At 42.1% G+C, this 20,891-nt stretch overlaps 1 protein-coding gene across 4 annotated transcripts in view; it reads left to right on the forward strand.

Moving 5' to 3' along the window:
• ehbp1 (EH domain binding protein 1) overlaps positions 1 to 20,891 on the forward strand; it is a 109,151-nt gene that overhangs the window by 14,606 nt on the left and 73,654 nt on the right. For 2 of the 4 annotated variants that reach the window (XM_088421268.1, XM_088421270.1), the window contains exons 6-11: positions 11,365 to 11,546; positions 13,870 to 14,009; positions 15,382 to 15,504; positions 16,657 to 16,797; positions 17,129 to 17,375; positions 18,418 to 18,646. In XM_088421268.1, coding sequence (XP_088277394.1) covers positions 11,365 to 11,546; positions 13,870 to 14,009; positions 15,382 to 15,504; positions 16,657 to 16,797; positions 17,129 to 17,375; positions 18,418 to 18,646 — 1,062 coding nt within the window. The remainder of the gene's footprint in view (positions 1 to 11,364; positions 11,547 to 13,869; positions 14,010 to 15,381; positions 15,505 to 16,656; positions 16,798 to 17,128; positions 17,376 to 18,417; positions 18,647 to 20,891) is intronic. The other 2 variants (XM_088421269.1, XM_088421271.1) reach the window with 1 other exon arrangement.

The following is a 20,891-nucleotide window of genomic DNA, read 5'->3' on the forward strand; positions in this document are numbered from 1 at the left end:
GAATGCATGGTCAAACGTCAACTAAGATTAAATATCTCAAATCAAGGGCAAATGTCCTGTTCTAAACTTTCTGCAACTCGTGCAAAATCTTGATTTAATGATTTAGCAAATTTTCAAATGTTTGATTTTTAAAATGATGAATTAATATAAGTGGTTAGGGTCAAAATATGTTTGATAACACAATTCCATCCATCCATTCATTTTCTTTTGTCGCTTATTCTCAGTCGTTGTCTTGCTGGTTTATTACGTCTTTTTTTTTGACTGAACTGGTTGCACAACAAAATCCATATCGTTCTGACCCGAATAACTTTACCTTTTTAATGTGCCACAACACAATTGTTGCTGAACCTCAAGCCCTCAAGGTTATGATGTATATGTTTTTGTGTGTGGCCCCTCTGCTATCGGTCATCTCTGTCACCTCTTGCTTGTTTTCTCCTCCTATGTCGACTTGTTTCTGGTGCCCGGTGTTGCATTATGAGCACTGCCGGCGTCCCCTCGGCGCCTGATTGGATGACGGCTGCCGAGTAGTTATTATCACCATCTGTGTTATTTATTTTGCCTCTGCACGTCTTAAGATGGCTGCCCGCGATGGAGACAAAACCGTGTCGCCCGAAAAACATTGCAGCCGACAAATCCCCATGTTTATCCACAAGCTTGACCTGCTTGGCTGGTGTGTGGCGGCGGCGGTTGTGACGAAAGAAGCAGAAGAGATGCTTTACTTGTTTGGAATGCGCATGCGCCATCATATGCTTGAGTGCCGTGGAGAAAATGCATGCAAGGTTTACATATACTCATGACTGGTGCCTAGCTTGTAATTTGAGAGAAAAAAGCCAGACAGTTGAGTTCGTTGTTAGTCATTACCTCCATTAGCTTTAGCGCTTTGGCTATTTATTCGTCAGTACCGCTGCATCTTTATAGGCTCTGTATTAGCAACTTTTTTTTGACATTACCTCCTCGTATGAGTCCGATCTCGAGCCACTGAGAACTCTGATGCTGGCGCAGCTACAGGAAGACAGAGGCGATTGTTCTGCCAAGTGGCAATGAATGGAGTCTTGTGACGTGCTTCGATGCCAGCGCTAAGCCGGCCACTGACAGTCGGCCTGCCCACCCCCCCTTGCGGCGTCTCTGTTGGGGAGAGAAATGTGTACACCCAGAGGTGACTGGGTCAGGAATTTGAGGTGACTGCCACTTGAAGGCCTTTGGGTGTTGAGGAGTCGTGATGGTGGGGGGGACGTGGCGAAGGAAGGGCACATTCCAGTCGTAAAAGAAATGCTTGTATTAGGCGTGCCACAAGTCATCTTATCCTGGGATGTAGCAACAATACAATACAGCATACAAGCAACATTTGAGTTAAGAACAACGATATTGTTCAAAAACATATTGAATACATGTGAACATGTCAAAACCAAGGCCTGGGGGAGAGATCCAACAAATAGCACTTTTTCGTGGCCCATAAAAGCAAATGAAGCATCTCTTTTAGTGTTTCTTACAAATTGATTTGTTCTTTAATTTTTGGCTGAAAGTAGCCATGTTTGGTTGTCACTATTCTCCATAATCTTTAAAAAGATATCACTATTGTCGTGGAGCAACATCGTATAATGTATAAATATGGACTTTTTTTCAATTGCGATAAACTACTATTGATATTTTCTGAGGAGTGTTTGTAAACATGTTTAGAAAACAAACCACTATGGATTAGTTTTTAGTTCTGTCTTTATACAGCTTCCTCATCATCAAAGCTAAGGTAGGACTTTGGGCCAAAAACTGTACATGCAAATGAATGCACTTAGTTTTTCAAAAAACAAGTGTTTTCATTTTTTTTCGATTGGCAACGTACATGAAATTTGTATACGAGTGGGAATGCGCTACAGACTTGCACTATCCTAGACTAACTCAGCCTTAAAATTATAGCGTCAACGATCCTGTGAAAATGGATCTAAACTATTTACTAAAAAACAGTAAATACCCACCAGTTGAGAATCCCTGAGCTAAATTAATGCATTTACATTGATGTCAGTTTGGAGTCGACGCGGAAGCGAGTTATTACAATTTGTAAGTCTGACCGCAAGACGGTTGAAACGTGTAATGGCTCTTCTTTTATGTGCCACAAGCGTGTTAAGCTTTTGTCTGTGCATAAACAAAACGGGCTGAGCCCTTTTCTTCTTTTGGAGCTGAAAAAAGTCAAAGAACAACCACGTACACACTCACACTGAGGCGCGCCGGCTCCTTATCCAATCCCTCGGCTAATTCTCCCTCTGTGGAAGGTGTTCATTGTTTCTCTTTCATTCTAATCTCTGCCTCTCCTTTTCTTAAAATCCATATTAGATTCTCTTTGACTGGGCCACAATCAGAGTCAGTGGAGCAGAGCATGGCCTCCGCTAATGCTCTTTGTCTCCGCAGATTTGTCACTTAGCATGGAGAGTACACCTTTGTCACAGAGCCGGGCCGCCAGAGAGCCAGACTCGCTCTTGGGCAATTGTTTCTTGTCACAGGCCATCTCCAAACCAACCGATTCCCTCCCTACACATACACACACTTTACACAAATCAGCTTTGCTCTGGATTAGGGCCCTATCATAGCGCCGCCACATCTCAAAAAAACGCTTTAAACAAACACACCCTTAAAGTGAGAAGCTAGTGGATATGGAGAGGCTTATTGCAGATTTACTCAGAAGTTGTCATTAGATCGCGCCGGAATACATGTGCAAAAATTCATCACTTGAAAATTAACCCCCCCGAAAAAAAAAGTCTTAAAAAACATATTGTTTGTTCTTACACCAGCCTATTTTTGCATTCTTTTTTTTGTCAAGTGAAACTGAAGCAGGGACCATGGATGCATGCAACATTGCAGCGCTACGACACTTCAGAGTCAATTTGGTGTAATAATGTCTATTTATAATATTTTAGGTATGTCGCTAGATTGGTTAGGAACAGATTTCATTCCAATTATGCAATTATTTCTCCGCTTGAGGCAAATGAATGTCGCAGATAACATTTCATTACATACACCAACAAATAACCCCACCAGTTACCGTATACATTAACATAATGAATAAATACAGTAACATTTTTTGGGGAATGTTTGTTTCCTACCTGAGGATAAAAAAAAAAAAAAAAACTTGGCTCAGAACAGCGAAACAACCTGTTACCTGGTTGTTTGTAACAATTTGATGTCTTGATTTGTCAATTTACTCTTTGAACGCTATCATTTAAAGGACTAAGATTATTCATCCATCCGTTTTCCGTAGCCGCTTATCCTCACAAGGGTTACAGGCTTGCTGTTGCCTATCCCAGCTCTCTACGGTCAGTGGGCGGGGAACACCCTGAACAGGTTGCTAGCCAATTGCAGGGCACAGAAGGGACGAACAACTATTCACGCACCCAATCACACCCAAGGACAATTTAGAGTGTCCAATTCACCTGCCGTACATGTTTTTGAACTCAGGTCCCCGAACTGTGAGGCAGACGTGCTAACCACTCTACCACCGCGAGCCGCCCTGGGCTAAGATTATTGCAGGTTAAAACAATTAGCTAAATTCTCTGTTAAAAAAATATAAGGATATCCTTTTAAACAGTCATTTTAAATTCAGATTTTTTTTTGCTGTTTATCTGGCGTTGGCTCACATGGGCAGTCGTGGAACCTGGAACTTTTCGATAACTCCTGTTTACTAGTACCAGGAAATGTTGAAAAAGGGCAGGCCCCGGGCAGCTTTTTTGTGAGCCACCATTGGTAATCTGCTTGCTTGATACCTGAGGTTGTTTCATGCAGGGGAAATAATCAATCCCAGATACAGGAGGGTGTTAGCTCGGTGCCTATATATACTGCGTGTTTGTGTGTGTGGTGATGTTATTGGCGTTTTGTGACTGGGAGAGATGGTGAAATGGCGGGAAAATGATGAGCAGGCACTTCATAGAGCGGGGATGAACTCCCAGTTATAATCACGTCGACCTTTCTCTCTCGTCCCCCAGTTTGCCACATCTCTCCGTCCTCCCATTTCCTCCTCATCTTTTTCTCCTTTCCCCTCCCCTTGATATCCACCTCCTGTCTTTTAGCCCTCTCGCCTTCCCATTTCCTGACCACTCCTTCTCTGCCGAAGACCCCCAGCGCACTCCGCTCTCTCCACCAGGCAGAAGTGCCGAGCCAGGGCTTTTCGCCGGCTGGTAATTTATTTTCCCATTAGCCCCCCGTCTGAAGTGTGCGCTCCGGGTCTGAACCTGTATTGGGGGGCACACCGAGGGCCGCCCAAAAAGAAAGACCCGGAGAGTGGGAGAGATGAGGGCACTCTGGACACACCGATAAGACGAGGCAGGGGTGTGACGTTCAGAGATGATGGGTTGTGGGGAGAATATCAGATTGCGTTTCTGTAAGCATTTTTTGCTGTCTTGAATTACGATGCGCTCGTTTTGTAGCATGTTGGACGATTGCAAGTTAGGTTTAGGGTGACGGTAACCAAAATACACCAAGTAATGACTGGTAAAATAGGCCCTCCCTACTGCCCCCAAAGTTTTTAACTCTGCATGAAATATACAGACACAGCAAGTGTCTCTGTATGTCCACTTGTGAATTTTATGGCTTCCTATGTGTTGAGGGTGATTGCAAATTACCATTGCCCACCTAAAGTAGTAAAAGTACTCATTTAGATTACCTGTCAAAGATTTTGTCCTTCTCTGTCCTGTGCTGAACTGTCAGAAAGTTTCATTCACTGATTAAAGAAATCTTCCCGTAAATTTCCCCAGTTATTAACCATGCCGCATGATTCAGACCTTTTTCCGCATTGAACAAAATAAGGCTCCACAGCTGTGTACTCCCATCTGTCTAGCATACTGTAAGTACTTAAACTACTGTATTTTCCGAACTATAAGGCCCACCTAAAAGTCTTAATTTTTTTTGAAAAGCTGATGGTGCGCCTTATAATCAGGTGCGCCTTATATATGGATCAATATTGAGATTGGGATTCGTGGATGGGGAATGAAGTGATAATGTAAGCTTTGTCTGTTTCTTTTGTGTGTTTACAGTTGAACAAGGTTGCTCATATTGGTTATTATGTTGTTGAGAGTTTAGAGTTATTATTTGAGTTATTGTTATCAGTTTGACTATTACTATATTGTGATTGAAAAAGTTTTAAAATATGTCATTAATTGAGAGTGCGCCTTATAACCCGGTGCGCCTTATAGGGCGGAAAATACGGTAATATATTAATGTAATTACACTTAGTAAAGCATGCATTAAAAATGAAAGATTTTCACCTGCTTTTTTTTGTTGTTGTGAAGTTTTGTGAGAAATCTTCCGACACTATTAGGGGTGGAAGTATTGCCAATAATTTCTCGGGCTCAAATGTCCGAGATGATCGGTTTGAAAGGGAATAGCGGAACATTGGCTTTTCCCTCCATTCTGTCCAATTCATGCACGGGCGTTAATGGTGATGCTCAATCTATCTGGCATTGGATTGGGCAGGCGCATGAAACAAGCTGGTGTCATGTAGCTTGGTGTTAAGAAAAACACGGACGTGTGAGAGCTCAGTGTCACTTATGTTTGCCCCCCAAAAAAAGAAAAAACACAGCTGCTGTAATCTGCCGTTTTTAAAGGAAGCTTAATCCTGCTCTTTTCGACTAATCGCTCTTTCCATGTGTCGTCCTCTCACCTTTCCCTTGCTGTTTGTTTTTGCTTCTTACTTTTCTGTTGAGTGCCCGTATGAGGGGAGGATTTTGAAAGTTAAGATTTTTTTGGGGGTTGAATTCAATCCCTGAAGCCAGTTTTTATGATTAAATATAACATTTGTAGGGAATTTTATTCATTAGTCGATCCACAAAAATCTCTCAAGAAGCCAAGTTTACCGTTTTGGTTTCAAAAAGTTGGTTTCCATATTCCTTCAAAGGAAACTTGTTATACTAGTACATTTTGACAATTTTATTCCAGAAGACTGCTTCCCTAAACAACATGAAAGTTGGTTGGTGTATATTTATGCGTAGACCTCAAAAAGTCATGCCTGAAAAGACCGAGAAGGCAGCCATTTTAGTTTGATGCAGCCCTTTACTTTCGAGCCACATTTCCAGGAGCCCACCAAGACTAACCTTGAACTCTGTTTCCTTTCACATGATATTTAATCGGCATGACTATGAGGAGACCAGTAAAAATAAAAATTGGCAAAATCCCATGCCTGAAAACAAAAAACAAAGATTACAGCCAGGGTTGTACTTTGACAAACTCCCTATTAGGGAAACTGCCCATATGAGCCACAATTGACCCAGCTATACTAAAACAGATGCTAAGATTAAATAATTTTAGTTTTATTTTTCCCATTTAGGACGGTACAAATGATCAAAATTATGAATCTTTTTGGGGCATTGTTCCGGAAACGAAGTAGTGGGGGCTACCCTCACCACTGCGTCCTTGCTGCTTTAAATATAGGACCATTGTTATTGTAATTTACGCATGCTTTTTCATGACTATTGTTGCCTTTAATACACACATACAGATCGTTGCATTAAAAAATAGCAGATATAGATGGGTCTTAATCTGCGTGTGTAGGTGGTCCATAGTTCCGTATTCATTGGTGGTATGTAAAGCTGACGCTCTATCAGTTATCAGCGGAGTCACAGAGGAATTACTCCATTGTGCCTGCGTTCAAAGAAAAATGCGAGTTTGTCGGACGTCTCTATTTCCAATAACTGTGACCTTGAGGGGGAGGCACATTGCCCCCCAACGCACCGCCACCAACACAAGCAATTCCAATATGCTGACTGCTGACTTCAGCCACAGGCAGCTGATTTGGGGTGTGTTGTGGTGCGGGGGCTAATCGGCCCTCCCTCGGGTTTATCTTGAAGGCCAAATTGAGTTTATTGTTTGTTATATCGAAATGGCGTGACTGCAAATGAGAGAGATGTTACATCCTTGTTCTGTCTCGGCGGATGTTTCAAGCGGCTTTCAAGTTTCAGAGCGGGCGTTTAACCCGTTACGACCTTGACGAATGGGATATTTTTCTTTGTTTTTATTTCGAGATGACAACATTAAATGAAACACGTTCTGATTATTTTATAGTGAGTGGTATTAAGAAGTCTTCAACCATCCTGTTTTTATACATCATCAATATATTTCTTTTGAGGGTTTTCCTTTCAAATAAGCCAATATGGCATGACAGTTAAACTTGTCTATAAGAATTCCAAACGTTTTCCTGCACTTCCTGAAACACGGTGACCTCGGTTTGTCCTTTACCAGCCGGCGCCCCGCTCAGGATTGTTTTTGTTTCCACAGCGGCGTCGAGGCTTAAGTCCGATAATCATCAGCTCGGTGCGATTCATCACTTCCGGACAGCGTTGCGCCGTATCGCTTTGGCATCTTCTTCCTCAGCGATCTACTTTGCTGCAAAGCACTTTTAACAAAACATTGTTTTTGCAGTTGTCTCCAAAAAGAGACGCTAAAAACTTGGGTAATTTTACCACCGTCTGTGTAAAATATGTACAATAAGGATCAATGTTTGGGCCATGCTTGTTCCTATTATGAACAAATTGACTTTTGACTGTGTGTTAAAAAACCATTAGATGATTGGTCTTCACAAAGAAGCTAGCTCCTGTTTAGCACTCAGTCTAATTAATCCACGGCTGCAGTCACAAAGGGGATCCGCCGCCCCTCCTTTTTCTACCCCCGCCCACCTACCCAGCCCGTCCCATTGGCATTTTGGGGCAGAGGGGGTTTCAGCGGGACCTCCTGGGCACCCCCGCTGCCCTAACCCCTGCCCCCCCACCAGGGGAGCATCTGTGAATCGATCCTGGGCCAGCTGGCATAAGGCCCCCCCTTCGCCTAGACGCCAATACAAAAATGAAAGATGAAAGGTGTTTATTAAGGGAAAATAAAATACTCTTCAACTTCGTGCTTGTTCTGTAACACTAAGACTACATGATGGCAGTGGAGCTGGAATTGGTTTCCAGTCAGCTTGACAGTAAATAGAATGGACCAACGTATACTCAGGGCTCTGCACCTGCACAGATGCTTTTTTTTTTTTTTTTGGGAAGGGCATCCCTATTTTTTTCATGGAAAATGTCTATCGGTTGTTTGTCAGCATTTATTTGAGAATTTTTGAAAGCTTAAAAGAGAAAAATATATATATTTTTTGCATTTGTAACAAGTGCCAATGTTTATGCAGATTTTTGCCTAGTTGTGGAACTGCTTGGTCCCTATGGCCTGTGGGAAGCATGGATCCACTCTGAGGTTAATGTTTGGATTCAGTCAAGGTCTGATAAGAAGGTGAAACCCCTTCAGAAAGCTTTAATTTTTTTATTTTTTCATATCAAATCAGCCGTTTATTTTTAAGTAATTTACTACCATTGGTGGCTATAGATGTCAAAGATTAATTTGGTCAGAAATTGAACCAGTTAATCCATTCACTGCCAGCCCAGTTAAAATCAAACTTTTGACTGCTTTCCACACTGTGCTGCATGTACAAAGATGTGCCACCAGGGGGCAGCATATAGCCACTACCCCTCCCTCCCTACCTGGTCTTTTTCCTTCATCGCATTGTGGCACACTAAAAGTATTATTAAATATTAGTTATTCACCAAAAACACATTTGTTGTCTTATCCTTTGTCATAAATGAAACTTCCGCATTGTCTCCTTCCATTCATCTTACACACTGTCACTTTAATCCCTCCTTGCCCCCTCCACCCCTTTCACCTTTTTATATTTGATTGACAAGCACCATCCGGGGAAGAGGGAAGCAATTTCCATTGTTTTGACGCTCCGGTGCAAATCTCTCAAAAATATTTATGTCATTCATTTTGCTGCCTCATTTGCATATCCTTAAGTATTTCCCATTAGAGCCCCTCCCTCACCCCCTCGCTCTGTTCGTCGCCATTGTCATCTTTAGCAAATCCCCTTCGTCTTAAGTGTTTGCCGCATTTAGCAAATTCATTCATAAAGTATCTACACGCGCTATTAGCTTAGTATAATAGCTTGGGTGTAATCTGCCGAGAGATAAGAGTTTTTTTCCCCTCCTCCCCCTCCCCCTCAGCCTTGGTGTTCATCTCCCGACGGGCTGTTCTTTGGACAAGTTGCTACGTCTCGAGTGACGAGGCTCAAATGTCAGCGTCAAAATGTCAAGTGGCCGATTTTCCTCTGTACTTTTCTATATTTCATTATTTTCCGCCGCAGGTGTTAGATGGAAGGCATGATGACTGCGGGTAGTGATGAAAAGAGATGTGCGAGGTGTATGAACGGAAAATTGAAGGGGAGTAGTTGTTGCTAATCTGGATACTGAATCTAGGATACTGATTGAAGTACCCAGAATTTATAAATAAAAGGGGAGTCAAGTCAGAATTATCGTTACAATAAAAGGTTTTATGCACCCGACTTAACTAAACACCAAATTCTGATTAATATAGTATTTGTGAGATATAAATTATTCAGCTAAATCCACCCAAATCTATCCATTTTAGGAGGTGGCCATTTTGCCACTTGCTGTCGACTAAAAATGACATCACAGTCACAGGGGCTCGGGTAGTGTCCAATCAGGGCTCACTTTCTGGGTTTGTGTGAAGGGAATCATATATTAGGTTGTTATCATTATGTGCTTAGTTCATTGTTACCCATTTATGCAATCCTAGTTCATCTTGACCCTGTCCTTAGATAGAACTGTTGACGCTGGGTTTGACATGTTTCCAAGCTAAGCCGTGATTGGTCATTACCTGAGCTGAGTAACTGTGATGTCATTTGCAATCATCGTCACTTTTTTTTTTCCTTCTTTATATTTTTGGGGCTGTGACCAACTACTCAGTGCAATTTGCTTGAATTTGAGTGTGTCATCCAAAGGAGGATGGAAGAATTACAACATTAGATACAAATATTAAAGAAATTATGCAGACCACCCCGGCTGTCCTGCAGGGGCAAAATGCCGTTAGACCTGAAAGCTTTCTTCTCATGATCACTTGCAGTGAGGGAACTTTCCTTTATGTCCTCCAAAAGTGTTTTTTTTTCTTTCTTCTTCTTCTTTTTTTTTGCCATGAATGTCTGTAGGTTCCGAAACGGCTTTTACGAAACGGCCCTTCCTTGAGAGAGGCTGGGTTTTACATAATCCTTTTGAGTGAGCGGGAAGTCTGAGAGCGTCGATCCCTGCCAAATTCAATGGCAGGAAAAGAAAAAAGGAAAAGAAGAATGCGCCTCTTTACTATGTTAAACAGATCTGGCCCAAGATGTAATGCTTTCTTCCTCAGAACATGTTAAAGCCCTTTGGCTGCTCGCTAACAATCTGCCATCTCAACGTTCATTCTACATAGCTAAATGTTTTAGTTAGACTCACTTCCTCCTTTAGGAATGAGCGTTGAATTAATTTTATTGATGAATTCAGATATTTTCAAAGTTTTTTTTCTCAATATGAGACCACTGATGTGGACTACCTTAACACTAATTACGGTGTATATATATTTTTATGAATGAAGTTGCAATTTAATGTTTGCAGAGAACAAATCCTCATAGAGAAAAAAAAGAAGTTAAAGCTTGTTTGTCTTTGTGTCATTGTCATTTTTTTTCCTCTAAGTGAAGGTGGAAAATATTTGAAATCAGAAATGTTGAGAATGTGATAATGTTTCAAATGAGTTTGACATACTATTGAGTTGCATTGATTTCGGAGTAAGACTGACTAGACAGAGCGAAGGGCAGTTCCACTTCTTGCGCTTTACCGACACACCATAATATGCAGCGCACATTTCTTGTCTTTCGCCTCTTCTCACCACCATGACCAGCGTCTTTACCACTGAATCCCTCATTCTTTATGTATGAATAAATCCCCCGAGGACCTTGGCGATAAGGCGCCAGATTGAGTTTTCTTCACAGAGCTAGATCTTCCCGAGATTTGCTCGTGTGAAGACGTCTGGGAAAATGTTACCGGATGTTATCGTGGCGTTATCGAACCCCCGCGTTTGTGTATATGTATATGGGCTCTCCAATTCACGTTGCGCCTAAGCGGTGCTTTAGCTTTGTTTGTGCTTTGAGCTGATGAGAGAGGGGTCCTCCTACGGGCGCCATTCACCAGGGATACAAGATGGCGTTTGTGGTGATCTTCCACTGCCAACTGTGTGCTACTTTCAGATAGATATGCGCTGAAAATTGGATTTTCTTTCCTTCGTTTTGACTTAATGTTGATGTAACAGCTCCGTGGAAATGTTGTCTGCGACGCTGGACAAGGGGTGTGGTTTAATACCTGATTCACACTTGTTTTTCCTTTGCTCTTCTAAAGCACAGGCTGTTAAATGCTAGGGCTTATGTTTCAGCTGTGTAAAATTAGGCTGTTATTGAGTTGTGTTGTAATATATTGTCAGGTCTGCATTTTTCCTTCACATCAATCACCGACTTTTTGCATCTCCATCCTCTCACAGGAGTCTCCATCTGGCCGACGTAAGGCCCTGGCCACCAGCAGCATCAACATGAAGCAGTACGCCAGCCCTATGCCTACACAGACGGACGTCAAGCTCAAGTTTAAGCCGCTTTCCAAGAAGGTTGTATCGGCCACATTGCAGTTCTCCCTCTCCTGCATCTTCCTACGGGAGGGCAAAGCCACGTAAGAACACACCATAGACTAGTTTATCAATGTAGCCTATCCGTTAGTTTGAGTATTATTTGTTGCTAGGCATGGATGGGTTCATGACATGGGCTGATCGTCAGTTTGGAGGTTTTAAATCGGCTAAATATATTTTGTCACTGGTATGCATTTTTTTTCTTTTCAGTCGTCAATGCAGGTTCCATTTTTTTGGTGTGACTCAAACCCCAAAGTTTAAAGCCTGAAGAAGCCTTTTTTTAATATAAAAAACAAGTCTAGTTGCCTAGATCAAAACTTTGTCGTTTATTTCAAGATATTTTTTTGTTTTGCTGTGGACTGTTTTTGACGTCTTCTTTCGTTCAAAGCACGCTTATATATACACTGCTTCCATCAACAACATGGTGACAAAGTGGAACTAGCTGTAATTCACAAAATAACCCTAATGAACCCTCTTGTACAGGGTTCACCAACGTGGTGCCCGCGGGCACCGGGTAGCCCTAGAGTATCACATGTATCGCATAGTTTACAAGCGATAGAACATTGTGATTTTCTAGGAATTTTTCTAACCATTATGCATATATGACATATACTTTACATATCACACTTGATTTACATATTTTCTCCAGCTGTTTCATAAATCAATAACATGATAAGGGTTTTCACATAAATTGGTGGAAACGTTTTTTATGGTGAAAGATGACTTTTCAGCAAAAGTATTTTAAAATGATATGTATTAGAGCTGTAATGTCATTACTGTGATACGGTGATATTTTATCCTCCCATGCCTACTAATGACTACTGTCCAAAAAAAGCAACTACTGCCTTTATTTCCCTCTTATGCTGTGTTCAGAACAAACATGCAGAAGGGGAAAAATGACGTTTTCATTTGATGTCAATGTCGTTTGCACTACAAGGCGCGAAAGCGCGTCGGGCGACTCGAAGGACGCGTTTCCAGCGATGCAACTTCGAAAGCGACACGAGATTCCACTCATTTGCCTGGTCGCAAGAAGTTAAAAAAATGTTGCGCTTTGCGTCGCGACAGCCAATCAGCTTCATCAAACGTTCACCGTCTTACACAGGGGGCAGGAATGAACCATCGCGGGCAGTTTGCGGACACCTGGAGATATGCAACACGGCTAGCTGAACTTTCAATAAAAAAACAGAGCCAAGCAAGAGCACTCATCAGGCTTGTCAAATGTTGCAGGAGGAACTGCCATGTGCTCTCCTTTCCCGATCCACTTTAAACTGCACAACAAGCCCACTCCCGCCTCATACGTGAATATATTAACAAGCCAAATGACAGCATAGCAAAACAATTTTTCATGTTTGGTCAGAATGCAGCATTAGAAACAGACAATGGAAATCAAACAATTTTCACTTTTTAAAAAATATATGTGCAATTTAAGTTTATTGTAATACTATTATGTAAGGCTTTATATATTTATATATATGAAACATTTCATTTATAGTTCTTTTCAACTACTGTCCTTTATTTTCTTTGCAAGCAAAAGTGAGAGCTACTAAAATTAAAAATATTTTTATGAACAAATGAACGAATAAATAAAATTTTTATCTGAAGGCCGTTTTGCTCAGTGCTACTGTTCCCACTGTGTATGTGTTTGAAATAACTATTAATTGTAAATTTGGGCCATACTGTCAATCACTCACAGCGCAGCCTCTTTTCTTCACTCTCTCATATTCGTCTTTGATACGAGCAACTTTAATTTTAGGACACTCTCCCTCTCGTTTGTGCATTCTAATTTGATAACTTTCATTTAAAGGCACACACACACGCAGCGGCGGGGGCCTTTGTTGTGTTGCGGACGGCGGGTCGATGGCGCGTAACCCTTGTTAACCCTTCAGGGAATGAAGTCGACCACACACAAACAAACTCCATCACGGCGCTTCAATTGAAGCCCGGCACCCGGGAAGCAGCAAACACAAAGAACACAGACACACACAGAGCGAGAGAAGATTATGATGGCGCTTTCGAGGGGGACGGCATGAAATAATGTGTGGCGGGGGAGTGGGGACATGAAGGCCAAGATGAGACAAAAGGTTGAAAACGTCGAGAAGTTAGAGAGTGACAGAGGTGGAGGCGGCGTTACATTAATCCTTTGAAATGGACGCCGTCTTCCTGTCGCTTAAAAATTCAACACTGCGGTATTTCCATTTATTCATTGCTACGTCTGTGCATAATCTCGCCTTTTTCCCCCACATATCTGCAGCATGTTAATCTCTCAAGGTTATGTATAGCCTTGTGAGTGTTTTTTTTTTTTTTTTTTTTTAATGTATTACAAGCATGATATGCATTTGTATTGATGTGATTGCCTTCCGACTGCAGTGACGAGGACATGCAGAGCCTGGCCAGCCTGATGAGCATGAAGCAGGCCGACATCGGAAACCTGGATGACTTCGAGGAGGAGAACGAGGAGGACGAGGAGAACCGGGTCAACCAGGAAGAGAAGGCAGCCAAGATCACAGGTAACAACTAGCTGCTTCCAACTAGAACCTAGTGAATGCTATTCCTGTGACAACAGTTGCTATCAATGGTCCACACCCCCCAAATGAATAAGTGATTTGAAAACAAAGGTGAAAATTTTATAGACCGAGCCAGTAAGGGAATCATTCAAAAATGTTTGAGCATTAAACTTCTGTTTTTGAATGAATGGATAGAAATTCAAACATTTTCAAAAATTTGATTGATCGACAAAATTGGGGATGGGCGAGTAATGGTACCAAGTATCTGTACCGGGCTGATAACTGGCTTTATCCCAAGGTATCGGTACTCACAACGGTATCTGATACTAATATCAGCCGCTCTCTTGGAACAGTTCAAAGATAGAAATGACAATTTAGAAAAAATGAAAATTGACATTTTTTTCAAGAAATTTTATTTTTTTAAAAATTGTATTCCTGTAGTCTTTCTTTAAAATGATCTGTAAATGTTTTGTTTCAGGGAGGATTTTATGTATCAAAAAAAAATAGTGGTATTTGTGCAAGACTTGCATATTCGAACTGGTGTGTGTCTGGAAAAAAAGGTATCAAACATACCCAGACAAAATAATCAATAGATTAATCATTAACATGACCTATAATCTGTACAAAACACACAAATCTTCAATTTCTGTTTATAAAACATTGTGTATTTTACCTATTGGCAAATTCACACCGTGCGTGCATCAATCTTGTGTTGCAATGTATGTCCTCCCCTCCCTCCCGCTTAGCCTAATCCAACTTTTCTCCTGCCTCCTGTTCAGCTTCATGCTTTCTTCTCCGCTCTTTTGTCTCATTTGTATGTGTGCGCATCGAGCGCCTACAGCCACGCTTCGCTTAGCGTGCGTCTCGCTAAGAAAAGCCAAAACTCCCACCAACTTGTACCTACAAGCTACTCCCATGATGCTCTCATGAATGCAGGGTTTCTCAAAACAGTTATGAAATCTTTGCAAGGGACCCTCTTGCAAGCCAAACTCAAATAAACATGACTCATGTGGACGCCAAAATGTTATATTCAGTGGTTCTTAAACTTTTCATGAGTACAACCTCAAAAATTTAGTTGGTAGAAATTTTACGATTGACATAATGATATTAATAATGAGTTCACACATAACTAATTAAATTGTTCAATGCATTGCACTTCAAAGTAAAATACAACTGAACTATAGTTTACTATGGTTACCATATTAATTTTGCAAATTATTCTGTGGACCACTAGGCTTTTTTCATACGGTTCGGTTTCGAAACCACTGCTTTTTTTGTCAAAATATGGTGTAGCTGCTGTTTCTCTGTGTGCTCTCTGCAACGTCTTCACTGCTCTACTTCATCCCTCTTTGCCGTGCGGTCCTGCGGTCTACAGAGATAGTAAACCAGCTGAACGCCCTCAGCTGCTTACATGGCGACGATGACGATGATGACAATGGCATCGGCGTTCCTAAGCGAGCGTTCAAGGCGGCCACTAAGCCTGTCGCTTCCTCGCAAGGTTGAAATTTTTTTCCCCCCCAACTTTCCCCCAAATCGTCTCGTCTGGTTTTGTGACACCTCCAGTTTATTTTACTTTGGCTCATCATTGTTTCTTTCAACGTCATTTTCAACCAGTATTTTTATGGTTTTGTTTTTTCCATGTAGCGTTGAGTTGGTGTTCGTGTTGTGAACCTTCTCAGTTGATTTGAAAGTATTACCTTTTTTTTTTCATTGTACATTTTTTTATGTTCAATTGCAATTGGTAGTGAACCAAAGACTTAAAAAGACAAGACTTAAAAAGTATGAGTCGTGTTGATGGTCATGCTCATGTTGCCTCCATTGTGATGACTGATTACAGTGATCAGTTTTGTGGTGTGGGGTATGTTATATATGTGATTTATTTATATTTTTCCATGCATGATCTACTCTTGTTGTCCTCGAAGTGATCTTGACTTGAAATAGAACAGTATCCATTATGAAGCCACCTGAATGAGACTCATCCATTCACCTTCATGAAAATGACAAGTTTGCAATTGCAGTGTGTTGACCAACCAAGCCAGAGCCTTGTCGCACTTTTTTTTTTATCTTTTCTATGTTTGTAGACTGAGCTAAAATTTGATAAGATCACGTTGAGTTGGATTGGTATACAAGTATTTGTGTTTTTTTTTTTCAGATTGCTTTGTAAAAGAAGCCAACATCTTAGACACATACATACATGACTCCACAGTCAGTTGTCTGCCTAAAATGGGTTGTAAATGCCACCCATCTTATCAGTGAAGTCCACTTCACATAGTGATACCGCAAATAGAGATGACGCTCTTTCAAGACCAGTCTCAGCATCTCCTTGTCGCACGTCTTTACTTGCCCCTCGTCTCCATGCAAATGAGCGACCGCGGCGAGGACGACAAAGATAAAGTGGTCAAGTGTCAGCTCTTTCGGCCTGCGTCTCCGTAGCAACTTCGCAACTTGTCTCCCACAGTAACCCACCCACTAATTGCACCAATGTTCACAGAAAGGAGCTCAGTCAAGTTTAGCCGGTGCTTCCATGTGGTTCACTCCCAACTGCAACGCTTTGTTTTTCTACATGTAAAAAATAATTTTGGTACCCCATGTCTAATTGTCACACTCTTTCTCGGTCGTCTTGATTAACTTTATATTTTGGCCACCAAAGAGCTGATCAACAAGCTGAACTTCTTGGAGGACGAGGACCGCGAAACACACCCGGCCATGCTCGCCAACCCCTTTGATGAGCCTGAGGACCACCTGCCGGAGGCCAACCACCTCAACCCGTTCGGCGATCCAGACGAGGACGGTATGGGCTCCCATTGGACACGCTCGTTGTTTGACCATTATGTTGAGGGTATTGTACATTGACGGTAAACGTTCACTGTTTACAGTGTTTTGGGGCCAATGCCATACTCGACCATACTCCCCAAAAGAATGTTCTTGCCTAGATTAATATAGTGGAACCTTGACATACGAGTGGCTACAATTTTTCAAGTCCATAAACCTTTATCTCCAATCTCTCTAATCTTGTAGACTCATCCCACTCTTAAATTAATCCTCAAGAACTCTGCATCTAAAACTAACAGCTAATGAGTCATTTTTCTGGGGCAGAAACTGACACATTCCCCTTCCAACAGAACCTTCTGAGCAGCCGTCTGCCTCACGGGCCAAAGAATCTTTCTACAATGCCTCAAATCCATTCGACGAGCCTACGGAGGAGACACGTGATTTGACACCGGGCAACCCCTTTGACGAGCCGGCGCAAGAAGGCAATTCTCAACCCGAGCCCCCAAAGGCTCGGCCCAGGAAAGGGGTTCGACCAGTGGACATGAGCAAGTACTTGTACGCCCACGTTGGACAGAACGATGAGGAGGAGCTTGATGAGTAAGTTATTGTGTGAAAACTTTGGGCCTAGACCGTTTGTAAGCAAACTCTGGTACAGTTTGATTGACATTAGCTAAGTGTGAATCAACCAATAGACGCCAAAGTCACAGACCGCAGTCAAGACTCAAAGACATTTAATTTAGACTGGACTATCATTGTTCTGTACCCACCACTCTAATGGTATTCGTGCATCAAGCAGTTAATATTGTTTTGGAAATTTCAAGCCGTGTTACGAAATACATCTCGACTCTTCCAGTGGTTTGGCCCATAACCAACCAATATATTTTCAAACATGATTGCTTTTATACTTCAGTTGTTGAGTTGTAGTCTCAGTGGTCTTCACAGGCATGTGGTTGAGCGACGCTGTCAAAAATCTTGACATGTTATTGATTGGCATGACAGTCCTCTTAAGTCTTGAGGTCATTCTCAGCAGAATGGAAAGTTCAAGGGAGCAGTGTTGTGTTTTGACTGGAGCACCTTCAGCCGCACATGTTGCTCCACTGAGACCTTTTTTTTTGCTTTGCTCTCCTCTGTCACTGCTGTCGGCCCCATCCAATTCTGCTGTTTATTTAGTGCCGCTTTGTCACATGCTGAGTGAGTATCTTGTGTGTGGGGGGCTTTCACTGCCGCAAGCATGCCTCCATATTGATAACATTCTGTGGTGTGTGTGTCAGTCAGTCAGTCAGTCAGTAGTGCACCTTGAGAAGCCAGGATATTAGCTGGCCTGAGTGCGCCTGATTCTTCTGTGAGCTCACCTGTGTTGTTCATTGTGTTGCACCCAATGCATGCAACTTTGTGTTAGTTGAATTAAACAACTCAACCAACGATGGATTAAAACGTTTTCAACTAATGAAGACCCCTTATACCCCACCCCGCGCACACACACAATTTAAAACTGTTCAGATTTAGTAATTGATTCATCGAAGATTGAGTAATTGATTAATTACTCAATCTTCGATGAATCAATTACTAAATCTGAACAAAAAAGAAAAAGAAATAAAGTAACATTCTTAATGGTATTGTCTTTATAATTTCCAACCAGGTCCAACCCATTCTACGAGCCCAGGACGAGTCCCACGCAGAGTCCCGCTCTCCTGGACGCAGGCAGCAGCCATAAGAGAAAAGCTCCCGCACCCCCGGGCCCGTCGGGTCCTGCGACGTCCACTCCCAAGATCTGCCCTGGCCAGGACGGGGAGAAAAAAACCTTGCCAGTTGGGCCCAGTCCTGTGGCAGTGGTCATGGGGAGAGAACTGGCTTCCTCCTCCCCTAAGGTAAACACATGAACTATTAGGACATTCCGTTTGTGGTTTTTAAGTCCGTTGTCTCTTTGCAAATCGTATTTTAATATGATTTTCAAACATACATGTTTATTCTAATATCAATGCATTTATTCTGGAAAATACCAATTTACTCTTTAAAAAGACCTTATCTTTTAATCTGAAAAAAAATCACCATCAAAATAGACAATCTTTCATTCACATCAAACGACCTGGTCCATCTGTAATATTAAGAAAAAAAAGCTTGCCCACCTCCAGAAAAACAGAATCATTCTTTATACAAAGAAAATAAGTTTATTGGAATACTTAATTTCCACACGAGTTTGTGTGTATTTACTTGTGTGTCCACATTTATTTCTGAGCACCTCGTTGAATGTTTGTTTATTAGGATGGGGGGGGGGGGTTCTGATCCAGTGTTTATTTATTTATTTATTGAAATTAGGCAAATGGTGGCTGGCTCTAATTAAATGGCTGATGGTCACACACACTCACGGCAGGAGTCAGACCACTGGTGGGGAATGATTGGCTGGCGGCCGGGCAGGGGTTCACTCTGCATATGTGCGTGCGTGCGTGCGTGTGTGTGTGTGTAGGGGTTGAATGGTCCTATGTGGAAGCTTAAACACAGAGGGCTTAACTACAGCAGAGTGATCACAAGGGGGTGTTGACCCCCTACGTGCACTCACTCACACATGCAATTGTACAGTTGCTTATATATACACATTCGCACGCACGCACACACATGCACACACTCTGAGCGCCCCACCGCCACTGTGCACCTGGCTAGCTGACTGTTTTAGTGGCTGTCCATGTAATTATGGCACTGTGCCTTTATCACCCAGCCGCACTTGCCTGTGACCGTGGGTGGGGGCTGAGCCACTTTAATTACCCGAAGTCAGTGGCCTGTGGTGGGCCACACTTGGCCAAGAGATGCCCCTGCCTCTAGAGGGAGGAATGAAGGTAGGTGGGAATGCACAGGATTGATTGTAGGAGATCGAAGAGCTGTTGGAAGGTTAGTGACAAGGAAGGGTACATTTTTGTTATTTACAGTACTGTCTCCACATGGTGGCATTGTACTTGGAATGAATTGAAATATTTCATGCAGAATTTTGAAGTACTCCCTTCATTCTATGCACTGTACTGAAATACTGCAATCATTTTGACAACAACGTCAGAAGATCAGGAGCCAAGGCTATTCCAATGCATTTCAGTGGCCGACTGATAATAGAGTCACACAAATCTCCCACAAATACAGATGGTTGGCTATGGTTGGATACTATGACTATATCATATTTCTGTCCATAACATTAGAATATAGCGTCATTCTGTAAAGGGTGTTGAAATAATGCCATCATTCTTACTGAATGTTGGAATACTACAATAATTTAATGTGTAATATTAGAATCAAACTGGAATCATTCTGTCCTCATTGTTGGAATACTACTATAATGATGTCCTGAGCGTCTGTAAAATAGTTTTAAATGATAAAATGTCTCATAAGTACAAGCCTAGGCCAAAAATCTTTGCTTGGGGAAAGGGAGTCGTCAAGACAGCGAAGAGAGAGAGAGAGAGAGAGCGGGATGTTCATACGGACAATGTGAATGGGTTTCTATTTCTTATTCTCACTCTATACGCACAAACACAGCGCAGCCATGTGTTGGCGGAGAGATGACCTTTTTGAATGTATGAAGTCAGAGGGGATTAAGAGGAGAAATTCTCGCTATGAGAGGCCTGAGACGAAGGCGACACATCGGATTGCGGACGTGCGCGGCGTGCAGATGCCCTGCTCCTCTATTTGCCCTCATGTGATACACTTGCGCACACATATATAACATATAACAAACACTTTTATTAACATTAGAAATAGGTGGTACCCACAGCTCAAGTTGACTCAATATGTCACAGGGGAGTTTTCTCCTACTTTCCAACCCCCTCCCCAAAAGGTCTGGTAATCTCTACCTCCCATCTCCTACAATAGAGTTGGAGGTGCGCGCCCTTCATTTATTTACCAACCGTTCTCATGGCAGTCTCGTGTGTAGGGCCGAGATAAACGTGAGCCGCGAGAAGGCCAGGTCTAATCTGGCAACGTGTATGAAAGAAAACAAATCAAAGATTCTCTTACTGAAAGGCAGAAGTGAAGCGTTTACAACTCGCCCTCGAGGCTGCAAAATGTATTATGTGCGATTGCGTGAATGAAATAATATCTGAAGCGAATGGAGATTAGCAGGTCTTCTGTAACACT

Source organism: Hippichthys cyanospilos, chromosome 8 (genome assembly GCF_059441005.1).
Source record: "Hippichthys cyanospilos isolate Australia breed blue-spotted pipefish chromosome 8, RoL_Hcya_1.0, whole genome shotgun sequence".
Classification (NCBI taxonomy): domain Eukaryota; kingdom Metazoa; phylum Chordata; class Actinopteri; order Syngnathiformes; family Syngnathidae; genus Hippichthys; species Hippichthys cyanospilos.